This window comes from Lepidochelys olivacea, assembly GCF_965140295.1.
Source record: "Lepidochelys olivacea isolate rLepOli2 genome assembly, chromosome: 6".
Classification (NCBI taxonomy): Eukaryota; Metazoa; Chordata; order Testudines; family Cheloniidae; genus Lepidochelys; species Lepidochelys olivacea.
The window spans coordinates 97,381,042-97,407,216 of record NC_140416.1 but is presented as its reverse complement, the minus strand read 5'-3'; the positions used below and the strand labels follow the sequence as shown (position 1 = coordinate 97,407,216).

At 43.2% G+C, this 26,175-nt stretch overlaps 1 protein-coding gene across 5 annotated transcripts in view; it reads left to right on the top strand.

The window, feature by feature from the left end:
* NRDE2 (NRDE-2, necessary for RNA interference, domain containing) overlaps positions 1-26,175 on the top strand; it is a 70,431-nt gene that overhangs the window by 35,859 nt on the left and 8,397 nt on the right. For 2 of the 5 annotated variants that reach the window (XM_084631486.1, XM_084631485.1), the window contains exons 7-12: positions 3,617-3,750; positions 6,961-7,084; positions 12,017-12,189; positions 19,614-19,997; positions 21,196-22,124; positions 24,083-24,221. In XM_084631486.1, coding sequence (XP_084487612.1) covers positions 3,617-3,750; positions 6,961-7,084; positions 12,017-12,189; positions 19,614-19,997; positions 21,196-22,124; positions 24,083-24,221 — 1,883 coding nt within the window. The remainder of the gene's footprint in view (positions 1-3,616; positions 3,751-6,960; positions 7,085-12,016; positions 12,190-19,613; positions 19,998-21,195; positions 22,125-24,082; positions 24,222-26,175) is intronic. The other 3 variants (XR_014712095.1, XR_014712096.1, XR_014712097.1) reach the window with 3 other exon arrangements.

Genomic DNA, 26,175 nt, shown 5'->3' with positions numbered 1-26,175 from the left:
TTGTAGGCTCTAAAGTTTGACATTGTAGAAAATGTAGATAACATCCAAAAATATTTAAATAAATAGTATTCTATTATTGTTTAACAGCGCAATTAATCACAAATAATTGTTGTAATTGGTTGACAGCCCTACTTTTAATTATTGGGGAAAGGATAATGGAAAGTCTCTATATTTTTTTTGTCCTGAGAATCCCTTCTAGAGAATTTGAAGTTTAAACACTGACAATATATGAATAAAATAATTTATACTGTGAGGAAGGATGGTCAGTGGCTGAGGCACTGAACTGGTGGCAGGAGAGTTGGGTTCAGTTCCCAGCTCTGACACAGGCTTCCTTTGTGGCTGTATCCCAAGTCATGTAATCTCTCATTCTTTCATCTTCCCCATCTGTAAAATTGAGGTTGTAATACTTCCCTACCTAACAGGTTTATTGTGGTGACAAATTCATAAACACTTGAGAAACAGCATGTAGATAAAATATGGATCTTTTGTCTCACAGTCAACACCATTTTTCTTTTAGATTCATGGACTTTTAAGGCCAAAAGGGAACATTTATGATCCTCTTGTCTGACCTATATTACAGGCCACAGATTCTCACCTAATAATTTCTGTATCGAGCCCCTAACTTCTGTTTGAGCTATAGTATAGCTTCTAGAAAGATATGCAGTCTTGATTTAAAGTCTTAAAGTGCTGTTTAGTGTCTACCAGTTGGTTTAGAGTGCTTCTATATTGCTTGTTCATTTAAACAGGCTTGGACAAAGCACTGGGAAATATACTATAGGAACAAATCTTGCATTGGCAGATAGATGTTGGACCACATGATAATAGCTTCTTACATCTCCAATTTCTGACAATTTAATCACATCCTACAGCAGGGGTGGGCAAACTTTTTGGCCCGAGGGCCACGTCGGGGTGCAAAACTGTATGGAGGGCTGGGTAGGGAAGGCTGTGCCCCCAAAACAGCCTGGCCCCCTCCCACTTTCCGCCCCCTGACTGCCCCCCTCAGAACCTCTGACCCATCCAACCCCCCCTCCGCTCCTTGTCCCCTGACTACCCCCTCCCGCTGTCCCCTGCCCCTAACCACCCCCCAAGAACCCCACCCCATCCAACCCCCCCTGCTCCCTGTCCCCTGACTGCCCCGACCTCTATCCACACCCCCTCCTCCTGACAGGCCCCCCAGGTCTCCCACACCTATCCAAACTCCCCTGCTCCCTATCCCCCCACACCTATCTCCACCCCCTGACAGGCCCCCTGGGACCCCACCCCCATCCAACTCCCCTGTCCCTGGACTGCCCCCCCCATCCACATCCCTGCCCCCTGACAGGACTCCCATGCCTATCCAACCGCCCCTTGCTCTCTGTCCCCTGACTGCCCCCCAGGACCTCCTACCCAACTTTTTTTCTTTCTTTTTTTTTTTTTTTTTTGGCTGCTGCCTTGCGTGCATGTGTGTGCGCCACCACCGCCGCCCCCTTACCATGCCGCTCAGAGCGGCAGGACCTCACAGCCCCACTGCCTGGACAGACCAAGCTGCGGTGCCCGTGCAGCAATGTGGGGGAGGGGGGATAGCCTCCCTGGCCAGCAGCTCAAGGGCCAGGCAGGACGGTCCCATAGGCCGTAGTTTGCTCACCTCCATCCTACAGCCATCATAGTAAGGGATGTTTCACTGGGTATGTGTATCCTTATTGGTCCTTATTTCTTAATCTGTAAATTCTTCTTCTTACCAAACACCTTTAAACTATTTTCAATGTTTGCCACTTCCTTTGAGGGGGAAAGTTTGCAAATACCTTGTGTTAAATGGACAATGATCAAATTTTTTTTTCAAATTTTTTTGAAAAACTTTTTGTTTGTTTATTGATATCTTTCTGGTTGAAATGAAAATAGACTCAATTTCACCTTTTGTTTCTGGTCATTTTTCACTTTCTGGTTCTCATGCACTAGCATGATGCTGTTATAGTTGGGTTGCAAACACTTCAGGAGAATGGTTTTGATGTCAGAATTAAAATAATACTAATGGAAATATTTCTGTGAGTTTCAGGTTTTGCGAATGCTTCTTTTAACCAAACCTAAATCTTGGGTTAAATTTGACCTGACAATGTCCCTTTACTTATTAGGAAAATTACCAAATTGTCAGTCATGATAAATGCACCAAGTTTTTTACAGGTGGCATAATCCTGTTATGAAGATAGTGGGTACTACATATGTAGGCATCCTGTTTTCAGCCTTTGACAAGTATGGATAAATGAACGGATTAAAAAACCTGGTGAATTATGCCATCTAGTGTTTAATCAGACATATTGCTAGCTGCATGAAAATAAACAAAGACAACGAGGAGTCTGGTGGAACGTTAAAGACTAAGATTTATTTGGGCATAAGCTTTCTTGGGTAAAAAAAAAACCACTTCAGATGCATGGAGTGAAAATTACAGATACAGGCATAAATATATACTGGCACATGAAAAGAAGGGCGTTACCTTACAAGTGGAGAACCAATGCTGAAGGCCCATTTAGTCAGGGTGTATGTGGCCCGCTCCCAATAATTGATGAGGAGGTGTCAGTGCCCCTCTGCCATGTACATTGGCCAAACCGGACAGTCTCTATGTAAAAGGATAAATGGACACAAATCAGACATCAGGCATGGTAACATACAAAAGCCAGTAGGAGAACACTTCAATCTCCCTGGACATTCAACAACAGATCTAAAAGTAGCCATTCTTCAACAACAAAACTTCAAAAACAGACTTCAAAGAGAAACTGCAGAGCTACAATTCATTTGCAAATTTAACACAATCAATTTGGGCTTGAATAGGGACTAGGAGTGGCTTGCTCACTACAAAAGCAATTTTCCCTCTCTTGGTATCGACACCTCTTCATCAGTTATTGGGAGTGGACCACATCCACTTGGACTAAATAGGCGAGGACTCCCTGCAGCTCTATCTCCCTGCAGCAGCACCAGGGATGGAGGGGGAGAGGTGCCTCTCCCTGTGCGGCAGCTCCGGGGCTAGGGCCGTAGGATAGGTGCCCTTCTCCCAGCCCCTGCAGGTCCGGCTGGGGCTAGGTTCAGGGAGGGGCGTCTCGGCTGCGACAGGTCTGGGCTGGGGTTGGGTTTGGAGAGGGGTGCCCCGTGATAGGGCCGGGCCGCCTTGGCCAGGTTCAGATCTGGGATGCCCTGGCCGCAGCTGGGGCCAGGTCTGGCTGGGCTGCGCTGCCCTGACCACGGCTGGGGCTGGGCTGCGCATGGTAGGGGCACCCCGGCTGTGGCAGATCCAGGCTGCTGCATAGTTGAGATTGGGGGGCTGCTGTGGCAAGTTAGGGGCAGGGCTGGGGTGCCCCTCCTCTGGCTGTAGCAGATCCCCTGGCAGGTTCCCTGAGCGCTTGGGCAGCGTTATATAGGCTGCTGCACGGCCACGCAGCTTACAGGGAACTTAGGCCTTGACATAAATCTTGGACATGCCAGTAACACTTAATAATTTTTTGGAAGGTTGTTTTGTTCCAACATAATGAGTCTCCACAGCACTGGGTAGTGGAGGAGATGTATCTCTTTATATTTGTGTTGCAATCCAATATTTCGGAACTAACTCTTCCTTTAAAGTATTATGATTTTTGTTCCCTTTGCTTTCCAGGTGTCTTTCTTCAGCAGTGCCATTTTCTTAGACAGGCGGGCCATTCTGAGAAAGCTGTGTCTTTGTTCCAAGCCCTGGTTGATTTCACCTTCTTTAAACCTGACAGCGTAAAAGATCTGCCAACAAGAGGACAGGTAGCAATTTCTATTTAGAACTGTTTTTCACTCTCTCATTGCATGATCTGTTTACGTTGGAGCTTCAGCACTGACAGAAAAATATTTGCTGATTTAAAGATGTTAATCAAAATTAAAAATTGATTCACTATTTAGCACTTCTTCAGGGTGGTCCCTGCATTCTCCCCTGATTGGGAAAGGCAGCCGTAGTGCTGAGAGCTTCTGGAACCTTCTGAAACACATACCCAACAGGGAATGTGCACTCTTATAGCAATGAATATTGGTACCTCAGGTTATATAAAGGAGGTGCAGCCCACCCCCTCCCCCCTTGTCATCTCATCTCTTCCTTCTGCCCAATTGCAAGTGGAAGAATTCAGCTGGTTGCCCAATGTCTGGTTTGCCCAACTTATAGTGAACACTTTCCTTATCCCTTTTCTATCTTTGATGTAATTAGGATTGTGTAAATAGTATTATGTAATTTTGTTATTATAGGGAAAGCGGGTAGTGACCCTATTATTTAGATTATGTAACAATTTCCATTCTAAAAGATTCTTGCAAGCTTTTCTTTGAGATGCTCTGACATTTCCATTGTTTGCAGCAGGTCTTTGACATTCAGGAGGAGGAGTGCCCTCAGGCCATAGAATCCACACCTTTGAGTAATTGAGTTATATAGGCCTAACTCCCACTGGAGACAGTGCTATGTCCATGGGAGGGCTTCTCCCATCGACATAAATACTGCCCCTTGGGGAGGTCAAGTACCTTTGCTGATGGGAGAAGCCCTCTTGTCGGCGTAGGTAGCGTCTTCACTGAAGCACTATGGCAGTGCAGCTGCGCCACTGCAGCCTTTGAAGGCCATGTCTACACTAGCAAGCTTACAGCGGCACAGCTATACTACGGCTATTACATGGTCACATATTATTTTTTCCACAGGACTGCTGCACTCCCCTCTCGCAAGCACCCCCCATCTCAGTGCATGTGCCCGCACACTCTCTCTCTCTCTGTTTGTGGGGGGTCTTCGGTGACTCAGCCCTCCGGCCGAGTCAGTCTGTATGTGAGATAAAATCAAACCCTTTCCGGGATTTAAGTCCAATGGGGGCCTATTGTAGTGCCTTCTGTAAGGTCCCTTTATTTGCAGCCCTAGCTCCTATTGCAGCATGCTGGCTTGAAATGTCTCTCATCCCCTTCTGGACTCCTTTGAATTGTCCCTGCTCTTAAAGCAGTCCTGGCCCTGATGTGGGGCCACATACCCCAGGGCTCCCTTCCTGGAGAGTCTTCGATTCTCCAGGCCTTTCTGGCTCCAGCTTTTCAGCTGGCCCACTAAGAGAGTTCTTTTCCCCTTCTGGGATGTATCACAGTCCAGACCACTTTCCCAGTGACTGCCCTCAACTCCAGGTCCCAGCCCAGGGACCCTATAGATAGCAACCATCTGCCACATCCCTTTAAATAAACTGTGTTGCAGCTACAATTCCCTGGGCTACTTCCCCGTGGCTCCAGCACATTCTTCACCTTTACTTCAGGGCCTTGTCCTGGTTGAGTCCTAGCAGCACAGAACTCCTTTGTGTTCCCCCTGGCCTCTGCCCGCACTGCTCTGTCCAAGTCCTGTAGCTCTCTCAGCTAGCTAGCTAGCCAGCCAGCCAGGCACACTATCCACACTCCCCTAGCTCCATTAAGGAACTGATCTCACTCTGGCCCTGCAGCTCCTCTTAGACTAGCCTGCTGGACCCTGATTGGCTGCTTCCCACACAGCCACTTTAGGCTGCTTGGAGGACCTCTCTACTGCCCTTTTCTGGGGCAGGGTGTGGCAGGGCTTCAAGGCCTCGAGCAGGGGGCCTCCGGACCTAGCCCACCCTGCCACAGTAAAATGTTCTCATCTCTGCTCACTTTTTCTTGTTTAACAAATGTATTGGCAGGTTGTATCAAGAACGTGCACAAACTGTTATTACAAATTGTATATCTATTTTAAGAAGAAGCACTCTCTCACAAAGTTAGTATATGCACTGTTAGGAGCTGTATAGAAATAGATTCACTGCCACCAAAAAGAAATAATGTTTTTGGGAGGTTCACAAAAAAGAAATCACTTTTGGTTCTATTTTATGGCTTTCTGTGCCACTTAGTAAAGAAAAGAGACATCTATTGAGTTGTGAAATCATAAACTTAATTTTTTTAAATTTATAAAATGCATGCAGTTACACATCACTTTGTATATAATACAAAAATACACAATGAGGACCTAAAACAAAACAAACTAACAAGTTACATGCAACACTGTATATTCACATCCTGCTGTCAGACAAAAACTTGGGAAAGGATGGACTCTGCCTCATTTCTAAAGTTTCGTCTGTGCTGGGGATTTTTTTTTTTTTTTTACACATTTCCCACCTTTGCTAACACCAGTTTAGCTCATATGGTGTTAACACCTTGGGAGCCCTGATTTAGGCAGACTGCCGCTCATGTTTTAAGCACTGTCCTCTAATCCTGCCAGCTGACATGGTTATTAAAACACCAACGGCTCATCTGCGCTTGGATTTGCATCTTTACTAATACCAGTAGAACTTTGCTGTTTTAGCAATGGTGGGAAATTTTTGTAAAATTTTTCCTAGTGTACATTACGGTCTAACTGTCCATTATAATAGCTGGTTGAATTTCTTCTTCATCTTACCACATCCTATCTTGTAGAACATATTCAGGCTTCTCATCTGCTATATATATTTCTGCTTTAAGTGTAGCTACATGGTGTTCTGGTGTCCATAACTATTTCTGTACTTATTGATTTGGTACCACAATAAGAACTTTGAGTTGTGACTCAGAATTACATGAAATTAGATGCACTATTTCTGATCAGTTTTCAGCATCCCATTCAGCTCAGTGACCCATTTAGTATTTATTTATAGAGCGGTTATTCCCACACAAATGACTCAAGTGCTTGAATGGCCAGAGGTGGATGATGAGTAGCTACTGTCCTGCTTCCACTAATTGACGTGATTTCTAGGAGCCTCATTGCCCATGTTGTATGCAGCAGCCAGCTTGCTCATCCATGTTAAAAGTATACCTACAAAACTTTTTTTTTTAAACTTGCCTATATTTCTGTGTTACTTTCTTTCTACTGTGTGCTAATTTAGTTATTCCTTTTTTTTATTAGTGATAGCTTGACAGGATGGACTGCTAAGTCATTTTTAAATGTGGCTACAACATTGAAAATGATATATAGAATGTTTCTTGCCTCAACAATAGGTAGAGTTCTTTGAACCATTTTGGGATAGTGGAGAGCCTCGGTTTGGAGAAAAAGGAGCAAAAGGCTGGAAATCATGGATGCATCAACAAGAAAAGGGAGGCTGGATTATCATCAATAAACCTGGTAAAACTGTACCCTTTCATACGTTAGTTTTTGACAAGTTTTTTCTTTGCTTTCTCCTATTTATTAACTCATAAAGGCTTCTGGTTTTATTCAGAGCCTGAGAACATTGAGAGTTTCCATAAATATCTATATGTCAGAAACAAATTAAGCCACATGGGCTGAGGGAAATATATTGTAGTTTTCTTCGTGTGCCTTTGCATGTTGCAGGCTATTCCCAGACAAAAATCTTCACCAAGATAGAGATACAGTTGAAAATATATTGCCCTTTAAAAAAAAATAATAGAGATTTATTTTAAATTAGAACAACCTAAAACTAGAAACTCCAGTTTACATTCCATTTGCAATCTTCATGCCATTCCTGCATCCTAATCCACTTTCCATGATCTACCTATAAATTGGAGACCATTGCCAGTTACTACACTCAAGTTAAGTCTGCCTTTGTGCACATATGAATTCTAACAGTTTGCTCTTCAGTCTTATACTTTATTTAAGGTTAAGATTTTGTTAGTTATTTTTAGTAAAAGTCATGGACCGGTTGCAGGCAATAAACAAAATTTCACAGGAGCTGTGACCTGTGCAAGACTCTTACTAAAAATAGTGGGGTGGGGAGAGGACTGGGGGGGGAAGAGGAAAGGGGAAGGGGAAGGAATGGCAGCTGTAGCCCTGGCTGAAGCCATGGGGGCAGAGGCATACAGAAATAGCTCCAGCCCCAGCCAAATCCGCGGAGGGCATGAGGGGCGCACAGTCCTGGCTCTGTCCAAAGTTGCGGGTCAGCGGTGCACAGCCCCGGCTCCCGCACTGATGAAAAGCGGTGCACAGCCCCGGCCGTAGCTGCGTTGTTGGGGGCACAGCCCAGGCTCCTGTTGTAGCTGCGAGGGGCGTGTGCAGCCCTGACTCTGGCTGAAGCCACGGGTTGGGGGTGCACAGCCCCAGCTTCTGCTGCAGTTGTGAGGGGGGGAGCACAGCCCCAGCTCTAGTAAAGCTGTGGGTTAGGGGTGTACATCCCCGGCTGCAGCCAAAGTTGTGGGTTGGGGGTGCACAGCCCCAGCTCCATGCCGGCTGCTGCCAGCTGAAGCGAAGTCACGGAGGTCTGGTAAAATCACAGAATCCATGACTTCCCTAACCTCTGTGACTAAATCATATCCTTAAATATGTGTAACATAGCCTGCATCGTCAATCCCAGCCAGTATCTGATGTAGGGGTCTCCATCAGATATGAAGACAGTGGCAAGGTTTATCCTTAGAATTTGAGCATGTGGATTTGGTGCCCCATAATGTTTGATATTGAAAAATGGTTCTTTTGTGTTCGTTTTAACTATGTTGAAAATCCCACTATTTCTTGACCATTTTTAATATATTTATTTGATATGGCAGGCCTAGCCCAGAGGCCAGGAAGTCAGACATGCAATGTCCCTCCTGCCTTGAATTAGAAACCATCTCCTTGTCTTGGGCTGTGATGATTCATTGCTGCAGTAGTTGCCACCTGCATTTAGTTAAGTGCTGTCGTGATTTTAAATCCCAAAGCACCCGTCTTGTGTGTTCTTTTGTTATGTTGCTCACAGAAAAATGGATTTCATGATGGTCCATCTTTCCTTGAAAATGGCCCCTCCCCAACTTTTCCAGCCCATCATTCAAGGGAGAGGGATATGAATATTCAGCTGACACCCACCTGTATCTGCATGGGTTAAAGATACTATCCTTATGAGCCCCTTTGAATATATGTGAGTGAAATTTTCTACTGGAGCAGAATGGTAGTAGCACTGATCCTGGTAGTACTTTCCGGCTTAAACTTTACGATTCTGTTGGCTTTCCCCTGCCTCACTAGGGGTTGTTGTCTGTGATGCTACTTCTGGGAGGAGGCATTGCCTCTAAAGTCAAACATCTCTCACACATCAGCATAGTAGGGCCTTGCCTCTCTCTTCAGGTGGGGCAGAGAGATTGGAGCATTTTGTCCTGGGATGACCCTACCCCCACCCCAACCCCCTTTGCTCAGCAGTGCCTGTTGGAAACCTTTCTGTTGTCCTAGGTGTGAAACAATGGTGACTTAGAAGACTAAGGAGGGAGTAAAAAGAAAAGGAGTACTTGTGGCACCTTAGAGACTAACAAATTTATTTGAGCATAAGCTTTCGTGAGCTACAGCTCACTTCATCGGATGCATACTGTGGAAAATACAGAAGACGTTTTTATACACACAAACCATGAAAAAATGGGTGATTATCACTACAAAAGGTTTTCTCTCCCCCCACCCCACTCTCCTGTTGGTAATAGCTTATGTAAAGTGATCAGTCTCCTTACAATGTGTATGATAATCAAGGTGGGCCATTTCCAGCACAAATCCAGGGTTTAACAAGAACGTCGGGGGGGGGGGGGTGTAGGAAAAAACAAGGGGAAATAGGTTACCTTGCATAATGACTTAGCCACTCCCACTCTCTATTCAAGCCTAAGTTAATTGTATCCAATTTGCAAATGAATTCCAATTCAGCAGTCTCTCGCTGGAGTCTGGATTTGAAGTTTTTCTGTTGTAATATCGCAACTTTCATGTCTGTAATCGCGTGACCAGAGAGATTGAAGTGTTCTCCGACTGGTTTATGAATGTTATAATTCTTGACATCTGATTTGTGTCCATTTATTCTTTTACGTAGAGACTGTCCAGTTTGCCCAATGTACATGGCAAAGGGGCATTGCTGGCACATGATGGCATATATCACATTGGTAGATGTGCAGGTGAACGAGCCTCTGATAGTGTGGCTGATGTTATTAGGCCCTTTGATGGTGTCCCCTGAATAGATATGTGGGCACGGTTGGCAACGGGCTTTGTTGCAAGGATAGGTTCCTGGGTTAGTGGTTCTGTTGTGTGGTATGTGGTTGCTGGTGAGTATTTGCTTCAGGTTGGGGGGCTGACTGTAGGCAAGGACTGTCCTGTCTCCCAGGATTTGTGAGAGTGTTGGGTCATCTTTCAGGATAGGTTGTAGATCCTTAATAATGCGTTGGAGGGGTTTTAGTTGGGGGCTGAAGGTGACGGCTAGTGGCGTTCTGTTATTTTCTTTGTTAGGCCTGTCCTGTAGTAGGTGACTTCTGGGAACGCTTCTGGCTCTATCCATCTGTTTGTTCACTTCTGCAGGTGGGTATTGTAGTTGTAAGAATGCTTGATAGAGATCTTGTAGGTGTTTGTCTCTGTCTGAGGGGTTGGAGCAAATGCGGTTGTATCGCAGAGCTTGGCTGCAGACGATGGATCGTGTGGTGTGGTCAGGGTGAAAGCTGGAGGCATGTAGGTAGGAATAGAGGTCAGTAGGTTTCCGGTATAGGGTGGTGTTTATGTGACCATTGTTTATTAGCACTGTAGTGTCCAGGAAGTGGATCTCTTGTGTGGACTGGACCAGGCTGAGGTTGATGGTGGGATGGAAATTGTTGAAATCATGGTGGAATTCCTCAAGGGCTTCTTTTCCATGGGTCCAGATGATGAAGATGTCATCAATATAGCGCAAGTAGAGTAGGGGTGTTAGGGGACGAGAGCTGAGGAAGCGTTGTTCTAAGTCAGCCATAAAGATGTTGGCATACTGTGGGGCCATGCGGGTACCCATAGCAGTGCCGCTGATTTGAAGGTATACATTGTCCCCAAATGTAAATGTCTGTAGGCTGCTTTTGCCGGGGACAGAACAGGAATGGAGTCTTAGAACTTTTAGTAAGTAATCTAGCTAGGTATGTGTTAGATTATGATTTCTTTAAATGGCTGAGAAAAGACTTGTGCTGAATAGAATGACTATTCTTGTCTGTGTGTCTTTTTTGTAACTTAAGGTTTTGCCTAGAGGGATTCTCTGTGTCTTGAATCTAATTACCCTGTAAGGTATCTACCATCCTGATTTTACAGAGGTGATTCCTTTACTTCTATTAAAAGTCTTCTCGTAAGAAAACGGAATGCTTTTTCATTGTTCTAAGATCCAAGGGTTTGGGTCTGTGGTCACCTATGCAAATTGGTGAGGATTTTTACCAAACCTTTCCCAGGAAGTGGGGTGCAAGGGTTGGGAGGATTTTGGGGGGAAAGATGTGTCCAAACTACGTTTCCCAGTAAACCCAGATAAAGTTTGGTGGTGGCAGTGGAAATCCAAGGGCAAAGGGTAAAATTAATTTGTACCTTGGGGAAGTTTTAACCTAAGCTGGTAAAAGTAAGCTTAGGAGGTTTTCATGCAGGTCCCCACATCTGTACCCTAGAATTCAGAGTGGGGAAAGAGAGTGGGGTGGGAGGAGAGAAAACCTTTTGTAGTGATAATCACCCATTTTTTCATGGTTTGTGTGTATAAAAACATCTTCTGTATTTTCCACAGTATGCATCCGATGAAGTGAGCTGTAGCTCACGAAAGCTTATGCTCAAATAAATTGGTTAGTCTCTAAGGTGCCACAAGTACTCCTTTTCTTTTTGCAAATACAGACTAACACGGCTGTTACTCTGAAACCTGTCATTATAAAACTGTAGTCTGATTCCAACACTGGATTTTAGGTTCAGTGAATATTTTTAATCTGAGAAGAATTTAATTGCATTGGCAAGATCTAATGCATGTAAAATTAAAGTAATTGAAAATATCAGTCAGTTTAAAACAGTGATACCAATTTTAATTTGTAATGTTTAATGCCGTAGTAATACTTTTCATACAGCTAGTGCTTTGCATTTTTAAAATACTTTCTGTACATTAATCCTCACAATGCACTAATGAAATAAGTAAGCGTGATACTCATTTTACATATGGGGTAACTAAGACAGAGCAAATTATGATTTTCTTTAGGCCACACATGGAGTTGGTGTCAGAACCAGAATGAGAACTCAGAATTTTTCAGTTCTCAATCTTGTATTTTACATATATGAAGTTTCAGGTTTTGGATGGGTGACTTTAAATTTTGGTGTCTGGGTTTTTTTTTTTTTGTTTTCTTTATTTTGTAGATGATGAGGAGGAAGATGGAGATGAAGATCAAGAAATAAAGGATAAAACTCTACCCAAATGGCAAATTTGGCTGGACATTGAATGTTCCCGTGAAACAAGGCATTGGCTGCCTTGGCGACCTGACAAAACTAAAAAGCAGACTGAAGAAGATTGTGAAGATCCGGAGAGACAGGTCATTGTGATATATAAGACAACGTGTGTGTGTGTGTGTGAGATTTCTTTACATTTAAGTTAATCTGTCAAGGACTCCATGCATAATTGTTTTAAACAAAAATAATAATGATTTTGGAAGATCTTGGACATCTCTAGGGCAGTGGTTCTGAAATTTTATTTTTTTACTTGGGTGGGACTGAAAATTCACCAGTGGTTTCTTGCTGGGAGCCATGCAAGTCCCCCCCAAAACCCACTGGTGGGCTTGAGGTAAGGTTGTTCCAGGGAGAGAGGAGGTACTGGTTGGTGAGGGTAGGCTGATGGGGCTCATGGAGATCAGCTATTATGTTGGGGGGAGGGAAGTTCCCAGGAAGAAGTGGAAGGCTAGTGGAAATAGGAAAGGGCATGGGAGTTGAGGTGATGCTTCTCCCTTTTCTCATTGTTTAGCTCCAGAACTGTGCTACTTCACAAAGCTGAAGCTGTCTTGTTGGCACCAAAGCCTATTGGACATGCTGCTTCGCCTCCCCTGGAGCTGAGCACAGTGCAGGCATCAAGAAGGGAGGAGTTGCTGTGGGTTAGAGGTGGGGGTGGAGTGTGCTGATCTTTCTCTCCTCAGACTGTCTCTGGGTCCTAGCTACTGCAAGGTTTGGCTGATTGATTTTTGTTGTTGTTGTTTTGCCCCTGCCCCCGGTTGATTGTGCCCTTCAGCTTGAAAAAAACTGCTCTAGGGATTGGAAATGGGAACCTTTGACCTGTAGGTCATTGGTTTATATCCAACCTGTGTCAGTGGTGAGAGATAGCTCTGTGGTGGCATTTCTAAAGTGTGGTAGTGTTCCCAGTCCAATCCTTTTGCAGATAAGTCCTTATTCATAAAATCACTATCACATTTGAACTGTCCCTACAGTTTTATAAGTCAAGGCTTGAAAAATTTACCAGACATCAAACCATAATCTGTATAATCAAGGTGTTGCCCTGGATTTGAGGGTTGTGCATACCCCAGAATATGATCAAGCTAATTGCAACCATATTATGTGCATTCAGCCACCGTGAATTAATGAAATAGAACACCACACAGTTAAGGGTTAATTTGTAGACAGGCTTTCAGAAGCAAGGTCAAAACTACTGTCCGTTTTGCTAATCAGAATGCGAGGAGGGGAGAGGAAAATAAACAACTGAGACTGAAAACCTTGGTGGAAGGAAGACCTTGAGTTTGGATGCCTCTGATATTAGGAAGTTTATTGAAAATTAGGAAGAGTGATGATCTAGTAGCGGTCATTATGACCTTTGTGTTTTGTAGAAGCTAGTTATAAAAAGTCTAGATAATAGAATGTACTTTGGAGCAGTCCTCTAAAGCCATCTTGAGAGACGTTTTTCCTGATACCTTTTCTCCCCGGTGGGTGAGCAACTGGCAACTGCGAACCTGCTGTTAATTACTTAATAATGTACCAGGTATTAGGTAAATATCTGGGATGTGCTAAACCTATTGCTTATGTCTGTGTGTGCTTAAATCTAATAAGCTGCTGTTTTAGATAGAGCATGCTTACTTGCATTAATCTTATCAGATGGAATTGCTGTCTTCCTATTGATTTATTCCTGACACCGCCTGGAGTGAAATAGTTAAGGTGCCCCTGCTGTGGGTCCTGAAAACCCTGGGTAACCAAGGAAGATGCAAAAGACAAGGATGGGAAGGTGGAAAAGTGCTTCTCAGCAGGATCTAGAGGCCATACTCTGCTTATGAGCTCAGTACCCTTGTCGCTTCATGTGCTTGAAAGGAAGAAGGTGCTGAGACTTCGACCCCTGCTTGAGGGCTTCCACCTTTATAGCAACCTCTCGCTAGTAGGTGTCTTACAAATTTTAAACTTCTGCTGCTGTAAGGGAAAAGAAATGTCTTCAAATTATCCTTGCTATTGGTTCTTCATGTCAGGAGATTTTTGTCAATAGTGTCTGTGATTCCATGCCTGCTCCCTACGTATCCTCTTGCTCTGGTATGAGAGTATATAGGAAGGGGCGGATGCTCTGCCACTGCAGTTCCTTCTCAACCACCTGTGGCTTGAGATGGAGCATCATTGTGTCTGGTAGCTAGCTGACCCAGCTTCCTGACTTTTTCTTTGTTTGTTTATATTACTTTTTGTTTATTTGATTATTTTCTTGTTTAATTTAGCACAGCTTTGTGCTTTTTTGGGAGGGGGGTGTCTTTGTGTCTCAGGTTTCTTTTGCCCATTCCACTCATCCCCTCTCCATCTGCGGCCTTTCTTCTTGGATTATGCCAAAGATCCTGGGCTTCAAACCTTGCCAGACCTGCCACAGGTCCTTCCCTGTCAGCAAGGGGCATTCCAGCTGCCTTGAAGAGGTGCATGTCCCCTCCATGTGTAGCATCTGAGCAGCAGCATATCCAGAAAGCTTGAGGAAGGGTTGATTGAAACTGCTTCTTATAGAATATTCCCTGAGACTTGCAAGGTCCCAGTCCCCCCTATTGTTCATCTGCCTCAACTGCTCAGAATGATCCAGTGGCTGCCCAAGCCTCTGCTCTGGTAACTGCAGACCTGGGAGGGGAGCCTTCAGAGTCTTCAGGAACATCTGATAAGAAGAGACCCCATTTCCCTGAGAAAGATACCAAGAGAAGGGGGAAAGTCCCCCTCTAATTAGAGAACAAGAAGACTTTGTGTCCCAATATGGGTACCATTAAGGCTTTTCCCTCCTCTGGTACTGAAATCCCAGTACAACTTCATAATGCGTACTGAGAAGCCTTCTGCAGTACCAGTGTTGGTACTGAAATAGGAGCCTTCTAAATAAAAGGATTCCTTGAAGACTTGGGACTCGGTCATCGTCCTTGGTGTCACTCTGCTCAGGCCACGAGAAAGAGCGCATGGCCCGTACTTCGGAACCGTTCCAGGTATCTCTTGACATGATGACTCCTGAGGAACAGTACCCAGATTCTCTGGTACCATCCAGGATCCTCTTTAATGAAGACCTTTGAATCCTGGAAAAGCCCAAATCACCTCTTCTGAGGGCTACTGAGAGGGATTTCCCACCCATATTGACATTACCGTCTGGTACTATACCACCTCACCCTTTTATGAAGGCTCGGCTGTCCTTACTGATACGGTTGCCAGTCCTTTCTTGCCCTCTGGTACTAAAATGACTCCCATTACTGACACCTGTTGCTCATCCACTAGACATGGGTAAGGACACTTTCTTGGGCTCAGCTGTGTTTGTCTAGAATTCCACCACCTTTCAGCCTTCTTTTATAAAAGGGATTAAGGGCAACCCGGAGAATTACAGACCAGTCAGCCGAACTTCAGTCCTGGAAATATGGAGCAAATAAGTAAGCAATAACTTTGCAGACACCTAGAAGATAAGGTGATAAGTAACAGTCAGCATGGATTTGTCAAGAATAAATCATGTCAAACCAACCTAATAGCTTTCTTTGACAGGGTAATAAGCCTTGTGTATGGGGGCGGAGGGAAGTGGTAGATGTGGTATATCTTGACTTTAGTAAGGCTTTTGATACTGTCTTGCATGATTCTCATCAACTAGGGAAATACAACCGAGACGGAGCTACTATTAGCTGGGTGCATAACTGGTTGGAAAACCATTCCAAGAGAGTAGTTATCAGTGTTTCACAGTCAAGCTGGAAGGGCATATCCTTGGTCCTCTCATGGGAGCTGCTCTAAACTCCCAAAACTCCAGAGGGTACCAGTCCACATAAAAAAGAGTACTTGTGGCACCTTAGAGACTTAACCAATTTATTTGAGCATAAGCTTTCGTGAGCTACAGCTCACTTCATCGGATGCATGCAGTGGAAAATACAGTGGGGAGATTTTATATACACAGAGAACATGAAACAATGGGTGTTACCAGACACACTCCTCTCGTTACAGTGTTTATGGTAACACCCATTGTTTCATGTTCTCTGTGTATATAAAATCTCCCCATTGTATTTCCCACTGCATGCATCCAATGAAGTGAGCTGTAGCTCATGGAAGCTTATGCTCAGATAAATTTGTTAGTCTCTAAGGTTCCACAAGTACTCCTTTTCTTTTTGCGAATACAGACTAACACAGCTGCTACTCTGAAACCAGTCCACATACAGGTTCTCTATGATTTCATTCCCACACTATAGCAGAGCCCACAAACAACAGCAAGGGCTTGTTTTCTACTCCTAGGCCACATGTCAGCCTGTACATTCATAACGTTTCTGATGTCCTCAAGCCTGCCTCAGGGCTGTCTACACCCCTAATAAGCATAATCTGTCCAAGCAGGTGTCAATACCTCAGAGTGTTCTTGACTCCTTCAACTGCTGGAATGATCCTCAGAAGGTCTGTGTGGGAGTTGCATTCTCTTATCCAGCCTCCACAAAGATCACCACCACGGATGCTTCCCTGATCAGCTGGGGCATCCATTTCTGGGACTTCACAGCCCAAGGCAGATGAACTCTCCAGCAGATGTGTCTCCATATTAACATTCTCCATCTCAGAGCAGTCTAGTATCCATGCCATTGCTGCCTATCCAGCATCAGAGGCCACTTGGTCAGAGTAATGCTGGACAGTGGGTCTACAGTATAATGATTGTCAAGGAGAAGCAAGATCCCAGTCCTCATAGTTAGAATCCATAAAATTATGGAGTTGGTGCATATCCTGACACATAGAGATCTCGGCAGTTTATCTGCCAGAGCCACAGAACACCACAGTGGACTCCATGAGCAGGCATTTCTGTCAAGACCTTGCATGGGAGTTGAGCGATGCAGTATTTCAGCATATTTGTCGCATCTACGGCTTCCCAGAGATCGATTTCTTCACAACACCATTCAACACAAAATACCGGTGCTTCCAACTCACTGAGAGGCACCTTCCTTACCCCTTGGCCTTACATTCTGCTAAATGCTTAATCCTTCCTCCCATGCCACTGCTTCTCAAGCTCCTGAATAAATTGAAAAAAGAGAGATTTGTGACCATCCTTACAGCGCTATCATGGCCAAGACAGGTCTGGCTCCCAGATCTGGTGCACCTATTACCTGCGACTGCCTCTTAGCCTTCCTCTGACAGTGAATATTCTGACCCAGGAATCTGGCACCATGACCCACCCCAATCTCTCATCACTTTAACTCAAGGACTGGCTCCTCAATGGCTATCTGGCATAGAACAGGATTGCCCTCCAGAAGTTCAAACCATATTGCTGAACAGTAGACAACCCACCACAAGGATAAGTTACCTGCAGAAGTGGAAACATTTCCAAGGGTGGTGTTCCCAACTGTTCCCAACTGTCCATATCTTCTCGCAAGTTGCTCCTCATGCACGTTCTGTATTACCTGCTAAATGTAAAACCATAGGTTTATCACTGAGCTCAATTAATGTTCACCTGTAGAGCCTGTTACCCCCCCACCCCGAGGGATTTCAGTGTTTGCTCACCCAATGACTGCATGATTAATTAAGGGTCTGTTTAACCTTTTTCCTCCTGTCTAAGAACCTACTCCACCATGGGATTTCAATTTAGTCCTCAATGTCCTGAGAAAATCCCCATTTGAACCTATGGGGAGCTGTTCCCATTTCATATATACTTTAAGACCACATTCCTAATAGCCATTATCCTGGCCAGAGGAGTAGGAGAACTAGGAGATCTTATGGCTGAGCCATTGTGCAGTGTTCTGTCACAGTAAAGGGACTTTACATACCCATCCTTGCTTCCTACCTAAAGTTTCATCAGAATTTCACATTAATCAGAATGTCTGCTGGTGTTTTCTTCAAGCCTCACTTCTTGAGAGAGGAAGTTAGTCTCTGCACACTTGATGTAAGGAGAGCCCTTGCTTTTTACCTTGATAGGACTAAGCCCTTCAGGGCTTCCTTCAGACCCTTTATTTCCCATGGAGAAAGAATGAAAGAGTATCCAATTTCCACTCAGTCTGTTCGAATGGGTTTTTGAGATATATTTTGACCCGTTCCAAAGCCTTTGGGGTGCATCCTCCACCAAGGGTGATTACCCATTCCATCAGGGCTCAGTCTACCTCAGTGGCGTTACTGAAGAACATATCCATCTCGCATATTTACAAGGCTGCCACCTGGTCTTCGGTGCACATGCTATATTGTAGCAGTATGTTATTGCATGTGCTTCTAGAACTGATGAAGCCTTAGAACAAACTCATCAATGATCTGTAGTGAATTTGTCTCCTCAGCACCCTCCTCCTTAATTGGGGTACTGCTCTGGAATCTTCTGACATGGAACACCCATCGGGACAAAAATATGAAGGAGAGATTACTTATCTTGTACAGTAAGTGGAGTGCTTTGAGATGTTTTGTCCATATGGGTGCTCCACTACCCACTCTCCTTCCCCTCTGCTTTGGACTTTGTGGTTGCAAAGGAACTGGAGTGGTGTGGGGGTCCACCCCTCCTTGTACCCTTATATAAGAGCATGAGAATGTGTAGGGTGCAAGTGTGGACCCATGGACTAATGATAAAAATCTCTGATCAAGAGTGCATGGGCATATGCAAATCCTCACATGGAGCACCCATAGGGATGAAACACCTTGAAGAACTCCAGTTACTGTACAGGTAAGTAATCTTTCTGTCTCTTTTCTCCTTTCCAGACCTCCCTAACTGCTGTAAGAAGTGGAGAGGGTGTCCATTACTCTGCCTCTCCCACAGCCTCTTTACCATTCTTCCAGTTGTGTTCTCATTCCTTGTGAATAGCTGAGTGCCTGCCTCTTTGTCATTCATTGCTTTTTCAAGCAGCATGAAACTGATGTGATTTTGGCAATGTTACTGTTGCCCAAAGGGTTCTAAATAGACAGTGAACTTGGCCATTGCCTTGTTAATACCATTCTTCTGCTCCTTGGTGTGCAGGTATGCAGAGACAAAGCACTAAGCAATAGTGGCTGGGGGACTCTTTGCCTGCCTAGGGAAGAAGAAGGCATAATAGCTCCATGAGTGCTGGAAGGAGTTTGCTCACTAGCAGCAATCATAATACCATACATTTTTCTTTATAGGCTGCTGCAGTCATGTCCCTCAGCACTTGCCTCCGGTACTAGCAGCACTCCATGTCCCCAGTCCCCTTGGTCATGTGCATATATTGAGGAGTGTAGAGCTGCTATCTTTGTTAGTCAGCCCTGTTCTCAAAGAGCTGCCTGCAGGATTGTGGCTGTCTTTGGAGTTGTACCAGGAGAGGGAAGGAGCTCGAGCTATTTGTGCTCTCTGTTCCCCCACCTCCCCTGCACTCTTTTCACTAATCCAGAACTGTAGAAGTCTGTTATCTGTAGATTGGGTCTGCAGCCCTCTCTGGAAGGGGGCTATTACTCATCTAATTTGCCTTGTTTTTCTTAATTTGAATCAAGTTCCATCACCATTTCATATTCATTTTTGAAAATCTTCATTTAACTCAGAAAGATGCTTGATAAATTATAGACTTATTTGGTTGAATTATAATTAAATTAACTGTTTTATTCCTTTTTCTAGGTATTGTTTGATGATCTTGGGCCATCTTTAATCAGACTTTCTAGTCCAGATCTTCAGTTTCAGCTGCTGTACTCATTTCTGCAATTCTTGGGAGTTCCATGTGGGTGTAGTCTCTTTCCTTCAAATCTCTATATCGCAATGGATGAGAACAACATCTTTGACAATGGGCAGTCTGAAAGGCCGCTGACTTCTTTTGACTCGCTGCTTTCTGGAGTCAATAGTATTGGCCATATGGACACAATGACCAGAGGGAGACAGCACATAGGACACAGTAAGGAAGGAGAGGAGTTCATACAGAATGTCTTTCATTTAATATTGCCGTTATTTTCAGGAAAGGAAAAGTCAAACCTTTCTGTCTGTTGGCTACAATATGAAATCTCAAAGGTAATTAAATATTTGTGCACTGTCTCTCAATGTGGCTTATAGTTTTATTGTGTACATTTTTATACCATTAAAATAAGCAACATTAAGATAAAATGAAGGTTGAGCACTCAAATGTCAGGAAAAGCTATAGTTAAGGTGGTGTACTCAGCTTTAACTCCATTCACTTATGCATATGTATCACAGTTGTCTATAATTACACAATAACATGTTATTCTTTGAAAAATAGTATAATTTTTCTACATTCTTAGATACATGTTACATTGTCTATTGTTGTGTAATACTTTGTGTATGCTAGAGAGAGTCCATAAGTGGTGGTTATACAAAATGCACAATTAGAGAGGCAAGAGCTCCTTGTAATAATTTTACAACCCCCTTTAAACTTATAATAAGAGTAAAAAATGTGTCAATAAGAATGATGAACCTATATAAATTGAGTATATTTTTGGGAGGTTGACAAAGAATAGTGGGGCAGAGGAAAGTAAGAGTTTCTTTGCTTTAAATTGTAATAACATTTTCATCACTTTGCAAAGTCTCCCCAAATTGCCTGTCATGAAACACTAATATGTGTGGAATGCATGTGAAGGCAGCTTGATAGGGAGTGGTATTCACCTGCAGCAAACAGATCTGACACTTGGCAAAGGATTCAGTCTTTTTAGGCCTACAAAGGGGTTTTTAGCCTTTGGTATAGCTTCACCAGTGAAGATCCCTAGCTGTAGGTATGACGCATTGGTATGTCTTATCACAGTTTTGAACCATAGTAAAGCACATTGGTAAGTAATGGGTTTACAGTCACACTCCGAGTCTACAATAGAGGCTTGCAGCAGTGTAGCTGCACTGGTGGCTAAAAATCCTGGTGTGAAGAAGGCCTCAGTTTCTCTTTGCTGATTCTCTGTTCCTTACAACCACTCCCTGCAGTATAAGTGACATATGACATCAGCTGGCTGGTGGCCCAGGATGGGGAGGGAAACAGATTAATTTTTTTGCATAAGAGCAAAGCTAAGGTGATGAGGGCATTTTTCCCTCCCATCCTCCCAGTGGTTGTGCCTATGGGAAATGCTGTTGACTCAGTAATCTTTAATGGGCTAGTGATGCTAAAGAATACAGAAATAGAATAATGAACCCAAATATAACTATGGGTTGTTGTTTTTTCTTGTTGTTTTTTTTCCTCCAAATTTTGTTCTGTCAATTTTCCATGCAGGTTGGTCAATGTCTCCAAGCAAAAAACAAGAAGAAACTGAAGTCACAGGGAAAGAAAAGCAAAAAACTAGCCAAGAATCTCCTTAAGGCATCTGAAAACCGAAACAACCTTTCCCTCTGGAAACTGTATGCCTACTTGGAATGGTTACTTGGCAACACAGAAGATGCTAGAAAAGTATTTGATACAGCTCTTTGCTTGGCAGGAACTGAAGGAATGAGAAATACCCAACTCTGTAATCTGAGCCTGCTTTATGCTTCACTGGAAGTGGAGCTACTAGAGAGTCTGGAGGAAACTGTTATGTCACGTGCTGTACATATATTGACCAAACTGGCTGAAAGTGGGCCATATGTACCTTATCCTGGGCACGTGTTATCTGTGAATATCTTGAAAGCTCGGAAGGCATATGAGCATGCGTTGCAAGATTATTTAAATGAAAGTCCAGTCTCTAATTGGGATCAGGTCAGCAGTTCTAACCAACTGGTTAGTTTAGTTGGTTGTTATGCACTTTTCCAGTATTTGACTGTTGGGATTGATGCTGCTGTATTAATATGTAGACATATTTCTGAAAAGCTTAAAGGTTCTGCTTCACGGAAGTTTGAAGGTATTGGAGAAAATCTTGGCATTCATAATTTCCCCACTGCTCTTGAAGCAGTCACACTCATGCACACAAATTTACTCAGGTACCATATGAAAGTTAGCATTTACCCTTTAAATCCACTGCGAGAGGCACTAACGGAAGCTTTGAAGCTGTATCCTAGCAACCAGTCTCTTTGGAGGTCATATATCCAGATCCAAAGCAAGTCTCACAATGCTAGCAAAGCACGAAGATTTTTTGATAGTGTCACAAGGTCTGCTAAGTCCCTAGAGCCGTGGCTGTTTGCAATCCAAGCAGAGGAGATGAGAAAGAAGCTTGTCGAGAATGTTCAGAGGTAATAGAACTCGAGACAAAAATAATACTGTCCGCTTCACTCTTCATCAGTAGCTATCAAATCACTTTACCAAGGAGGGTGGGTACTGTCATTATCTTTACAGATGAGGAAACTGAGGTTTGGAGAGAGTATTTGTTCAAGATCTCTCAGTGAATCAGTGGCAGAATCATGACTAGAATGTAAATCTCCTGACTCTTGTCCCATAGTCTTTCTGTTGGATCACACTGCCCTCAAACATTTTCTCAAACCACACAAGTGACAGTCTTGTTCTTGAGCTGTCAGTATAATGAAGTCATAAATTATAATACTTTGTGATAAAATGTAAAGGAAGACAGCATGTTGCAATTTAGAACTTGCTGTTGGTTGCAGTCTGGACACTGTATTTTGACTGTTGTAACAAGAAGTCTCTTTAAATCACCAGTTGACTATCATAAATATCAGATTAATCTTTGGTGGAAATTTGAGAATAGCCCATGCCTTCTTCCTTCAGAGGACAGGGGCAATTCTCAGGTCTTTGATAGTGAGCAAAGAATTGCCTAGTGTGCTAGTTGGACTGTTTTAATAAATGAAAAGCCCACAATGCTCATTTTACATCATCTGAACACATTAAGTGATTTAATCTGAATCACTGCCACGCAGAGGGAGATCAAGGAGACCTGGTGCTGTAATGGAGAAGAGATCAGAATATTACGAGCTTTTAAAAAATGGATGATTGCAGCTCAGTGCTGTCGGTGTTTGCCTTTTGCCTTCGGTCAGATTACTTTCCCTGCAGTATTTCATTCTTTCCTGAATGAAGTCGTCTTTAACCCAGACACCTTTGTGCAGATTGTATTATCCATTTGTATAAATTCCAGTTGACTATTACAGGACGAAGATACAAATGATTAATTAATTATGCATAAAATATGTTGAATGCCCCCACTAATGAGGAATAAGAGGAATTCAGTAAATAGAATCTCTAGTCTTTTTCAAGATTCTTTTTAGCCTCTACAAACTCTACTTGCTCTTTCAGGTTTGCTAAAGATGTATTTTGGGAAATTTCTAGAGAACGGAGAAGGAGCTAGCAAAATGGAAGGTCACTAACTTTTTTTTTTTTTTTTGTATGCTAGTATAGTTTGTTTATGTGCTAAATGCACCCCCCCCCCCCCCCAGCCTTGTTAGTTGAATGCAAACCTATTCTTAATTAAGTTTTTGTTTTGGCCTTTTAATTCACCCCCCAGACTCCATTGTGATTCGTTATGGGAACTTGCACCTACAGGTGATTGAGGCTGACTACAGTGTTGCTTCTTAAATGGTGTCAAAAATATTTCATCTCTGATCACTGATGTTTTTGTGTTGTTTTCAGCATTCTGTGTTAATTACGCTATTTTTATTAGTTACTTAAACGATTGTTATTCATTCTTCAGTATGTTTCTGAATGCAGAACAGAATGTGCAGAACACATTACGCAACATATTTAAATTGTCTAATCTTGAGAGCATATGTTGATTTTTTTTAAACGTGTTACTATTGTTGATGCTAAAAGCCTTGTTTTATTTACTTCTAACGTATAGGCTAAAATGTCTGAAGAATAGTGATATGTCATGCTGGGTGAAGACTAGAATCCGTAGGTGCCCTCAGGTTACACTGAATTAGGATATTATAACCTAGAAAAAATGATAATTTTTCTCAACTCTGAGTTTAGAGTGATAATTACTTTGATATGCCAGACGTCCTCTCCACAAAGAAAAATAAATACCTCATTGGGTCTTTTTATTGATTTATATATTAAGATGCCAGTTGGACCAGCATATATTCCAAATCAGTTTAGTCTGATAGCAGATAATGTTAACAGAGAAAGTAGCATGAAGTTCCTAATACATTTTCTGTGGAATGGAAGCAGTGAAATTACTCTTGCCTTCTTGTATAAGTACACAGTTGTTTACCTCATGTATATATTGTTTTCTTTTCTGTTTCAGAGTAGATGTTGGAGAAATATATTCAACAATTCCTGAAACTGGATTAAAAAATCGGATCAAAACTTTATTTGAACACGCAATTCAGAGTGAAAACGGTACCCATTGTCCGTTGTTGTGGAGAATGTATTTGAATTTTCTGGTGAGATTAGAATAGTGTTTGGGCTCAGTTTTATTATACTTACCATATTTGGAATTTCTGATTAACAGTGGGCACTATATGGTATGGGTGGGTTGAAAGATGCTTACATTTATCATCTTGAAGTTTGGTGGACATGTTAGTCATATCAGTTCCTACAGAAGGGACTATTTGAGGAAATGCTGTTCAGTCATTTAGTCCAGGGATTCTCAACCTTTTTCTTACTGAGGCTCCCCCCAACATGCTATAAAAACTCCACTGCCCACCTGTGTCACAATTGTTTTTCTGCATATAAAAGCTGGGGCCCGTAGCAAGCATGGCAATTGCCCGGGGCCCTGCAAAGCTCAGTTGCTCAGGCTTTTATATGCAGAAAAACAGTTGTTTTCTGCAGCTTCAGTGTTCTTCAATTTCAGCCCCAGGCAGTGGGAAAGTGGGGATCCGGGCTTCAGCTCCAGGCAGCAGGGCTTGGGTCTCTGGCCCCTGTGGGGCAGTGGGGCTCAGCAAACCCCCTGAAACCTGTTTGCAGCCCCCTAGTTTGAGAACTGCTGATTTAAACTGTCTTGGTTTAGTGAAGAGTTGTAATGTCCTTGCAACATAGTTTTAGCAAGTAAGAGATACTAAGTATTATTATTGTTTGCTTATGACAGTGGCCACAATGTGGTAGGAATTTTTCAGACATTCAGGAATGGACTGTCCCTGTTATGGGGAGCTTGCAGTTTAAAGGTAGGTGTACAGAAGTTAAGGAAAGGGGAAGAACAAACAGGAAAATTATAGAAGTCAACTCAGTTGACAGCAGATAAGGATCTTTAAGGTCTTGAAGATTAAGCTGTAGCTGCTTTACTAGCTATATGCGATAATTATGGTTATGTCTCCAGTAGAGTTTGTTTTTGTTGGTAAAGTCAAAATGGAAATGTCTGCTGAGATGGCCATAGTGGGCGGGCACTTGTTTATAAAAAGTTTAATCCCGTTTTTTATTTTGAAAGTGATCTGATCTCTGAACCCCTCTTGTATCACTTCCCTAAGTCAGGGTTTCTCAAACTGGGGTCCGCGGACCCCTGCGGGACCACAAGGGTATTCCAGGGGGTCCACAAGTCATGTCTGGGGCTGCCGGCCACACTGATCAATTCCTCCCCCTCCCTCCCAGTGCCTCCACGCCGGAGAACAGCTGTTCAGTGGTGTGCAGGAGGCACTGGAAGGGAGGGGGAGCAGTGGGGCCAGGGCACGCTCATAGGAGGGGGCAGGAAGAGGTTGGGCAGGGGTGGGGCCTTTGGGGAGTCCGTGAAAAATTTAAAGTCAAAATGGGGGTCCTCAGGTTGCTAAAGTTTGAGAACCACTGCTCTAAATGTTCCATTCCCCAACTTTTTGGTTCAAGCTTTTCAGAAAAGGAAGATAAAGGGGGGCTTTTTTATTCTGAACTTAACCCATAGGTAAGCTGGACTGGTTTCCAGCTATGTATTTGTCAGTGTTCAGTGAGGCCCGGTCTGCCAGTATCACATCCCCAACGCTAAACAAAAATTGATTTCACATTTGGACCACGTGTGTCTGAATGATAAAAATGCTAACTATGATAAAATGTGATCTTTACATTTTCATTTGTGGAAGAGTTATTGGTGTCAGATGAGAATAAGACTCAATAATAATTCTTCACCTAACATGGATGGCACCAAAAAGCTTCTTGAGGGGTAAAACCAATTATTTAGTAATGTTCAGCTCTGCAGATATTACCACTTAAAAGTAAATGTTATGTCTGTCCATTGTCACCAGAAAGTCCTGTAGATCTTGTCAGATCTTGTGATGTGTTTAGTTCATTCAGTCTTAAGTATTTTCGACAAGGTATTTCTCCATCTTTAACAGAATCAGTAATTCAGTTGGATTTTGAATCAGTATTCTCCTTCCCCTAAAATCCCATTTATTCTTTAAGAAAGAATTAGAGGCAGAATGATATTGCAAGTTGTTT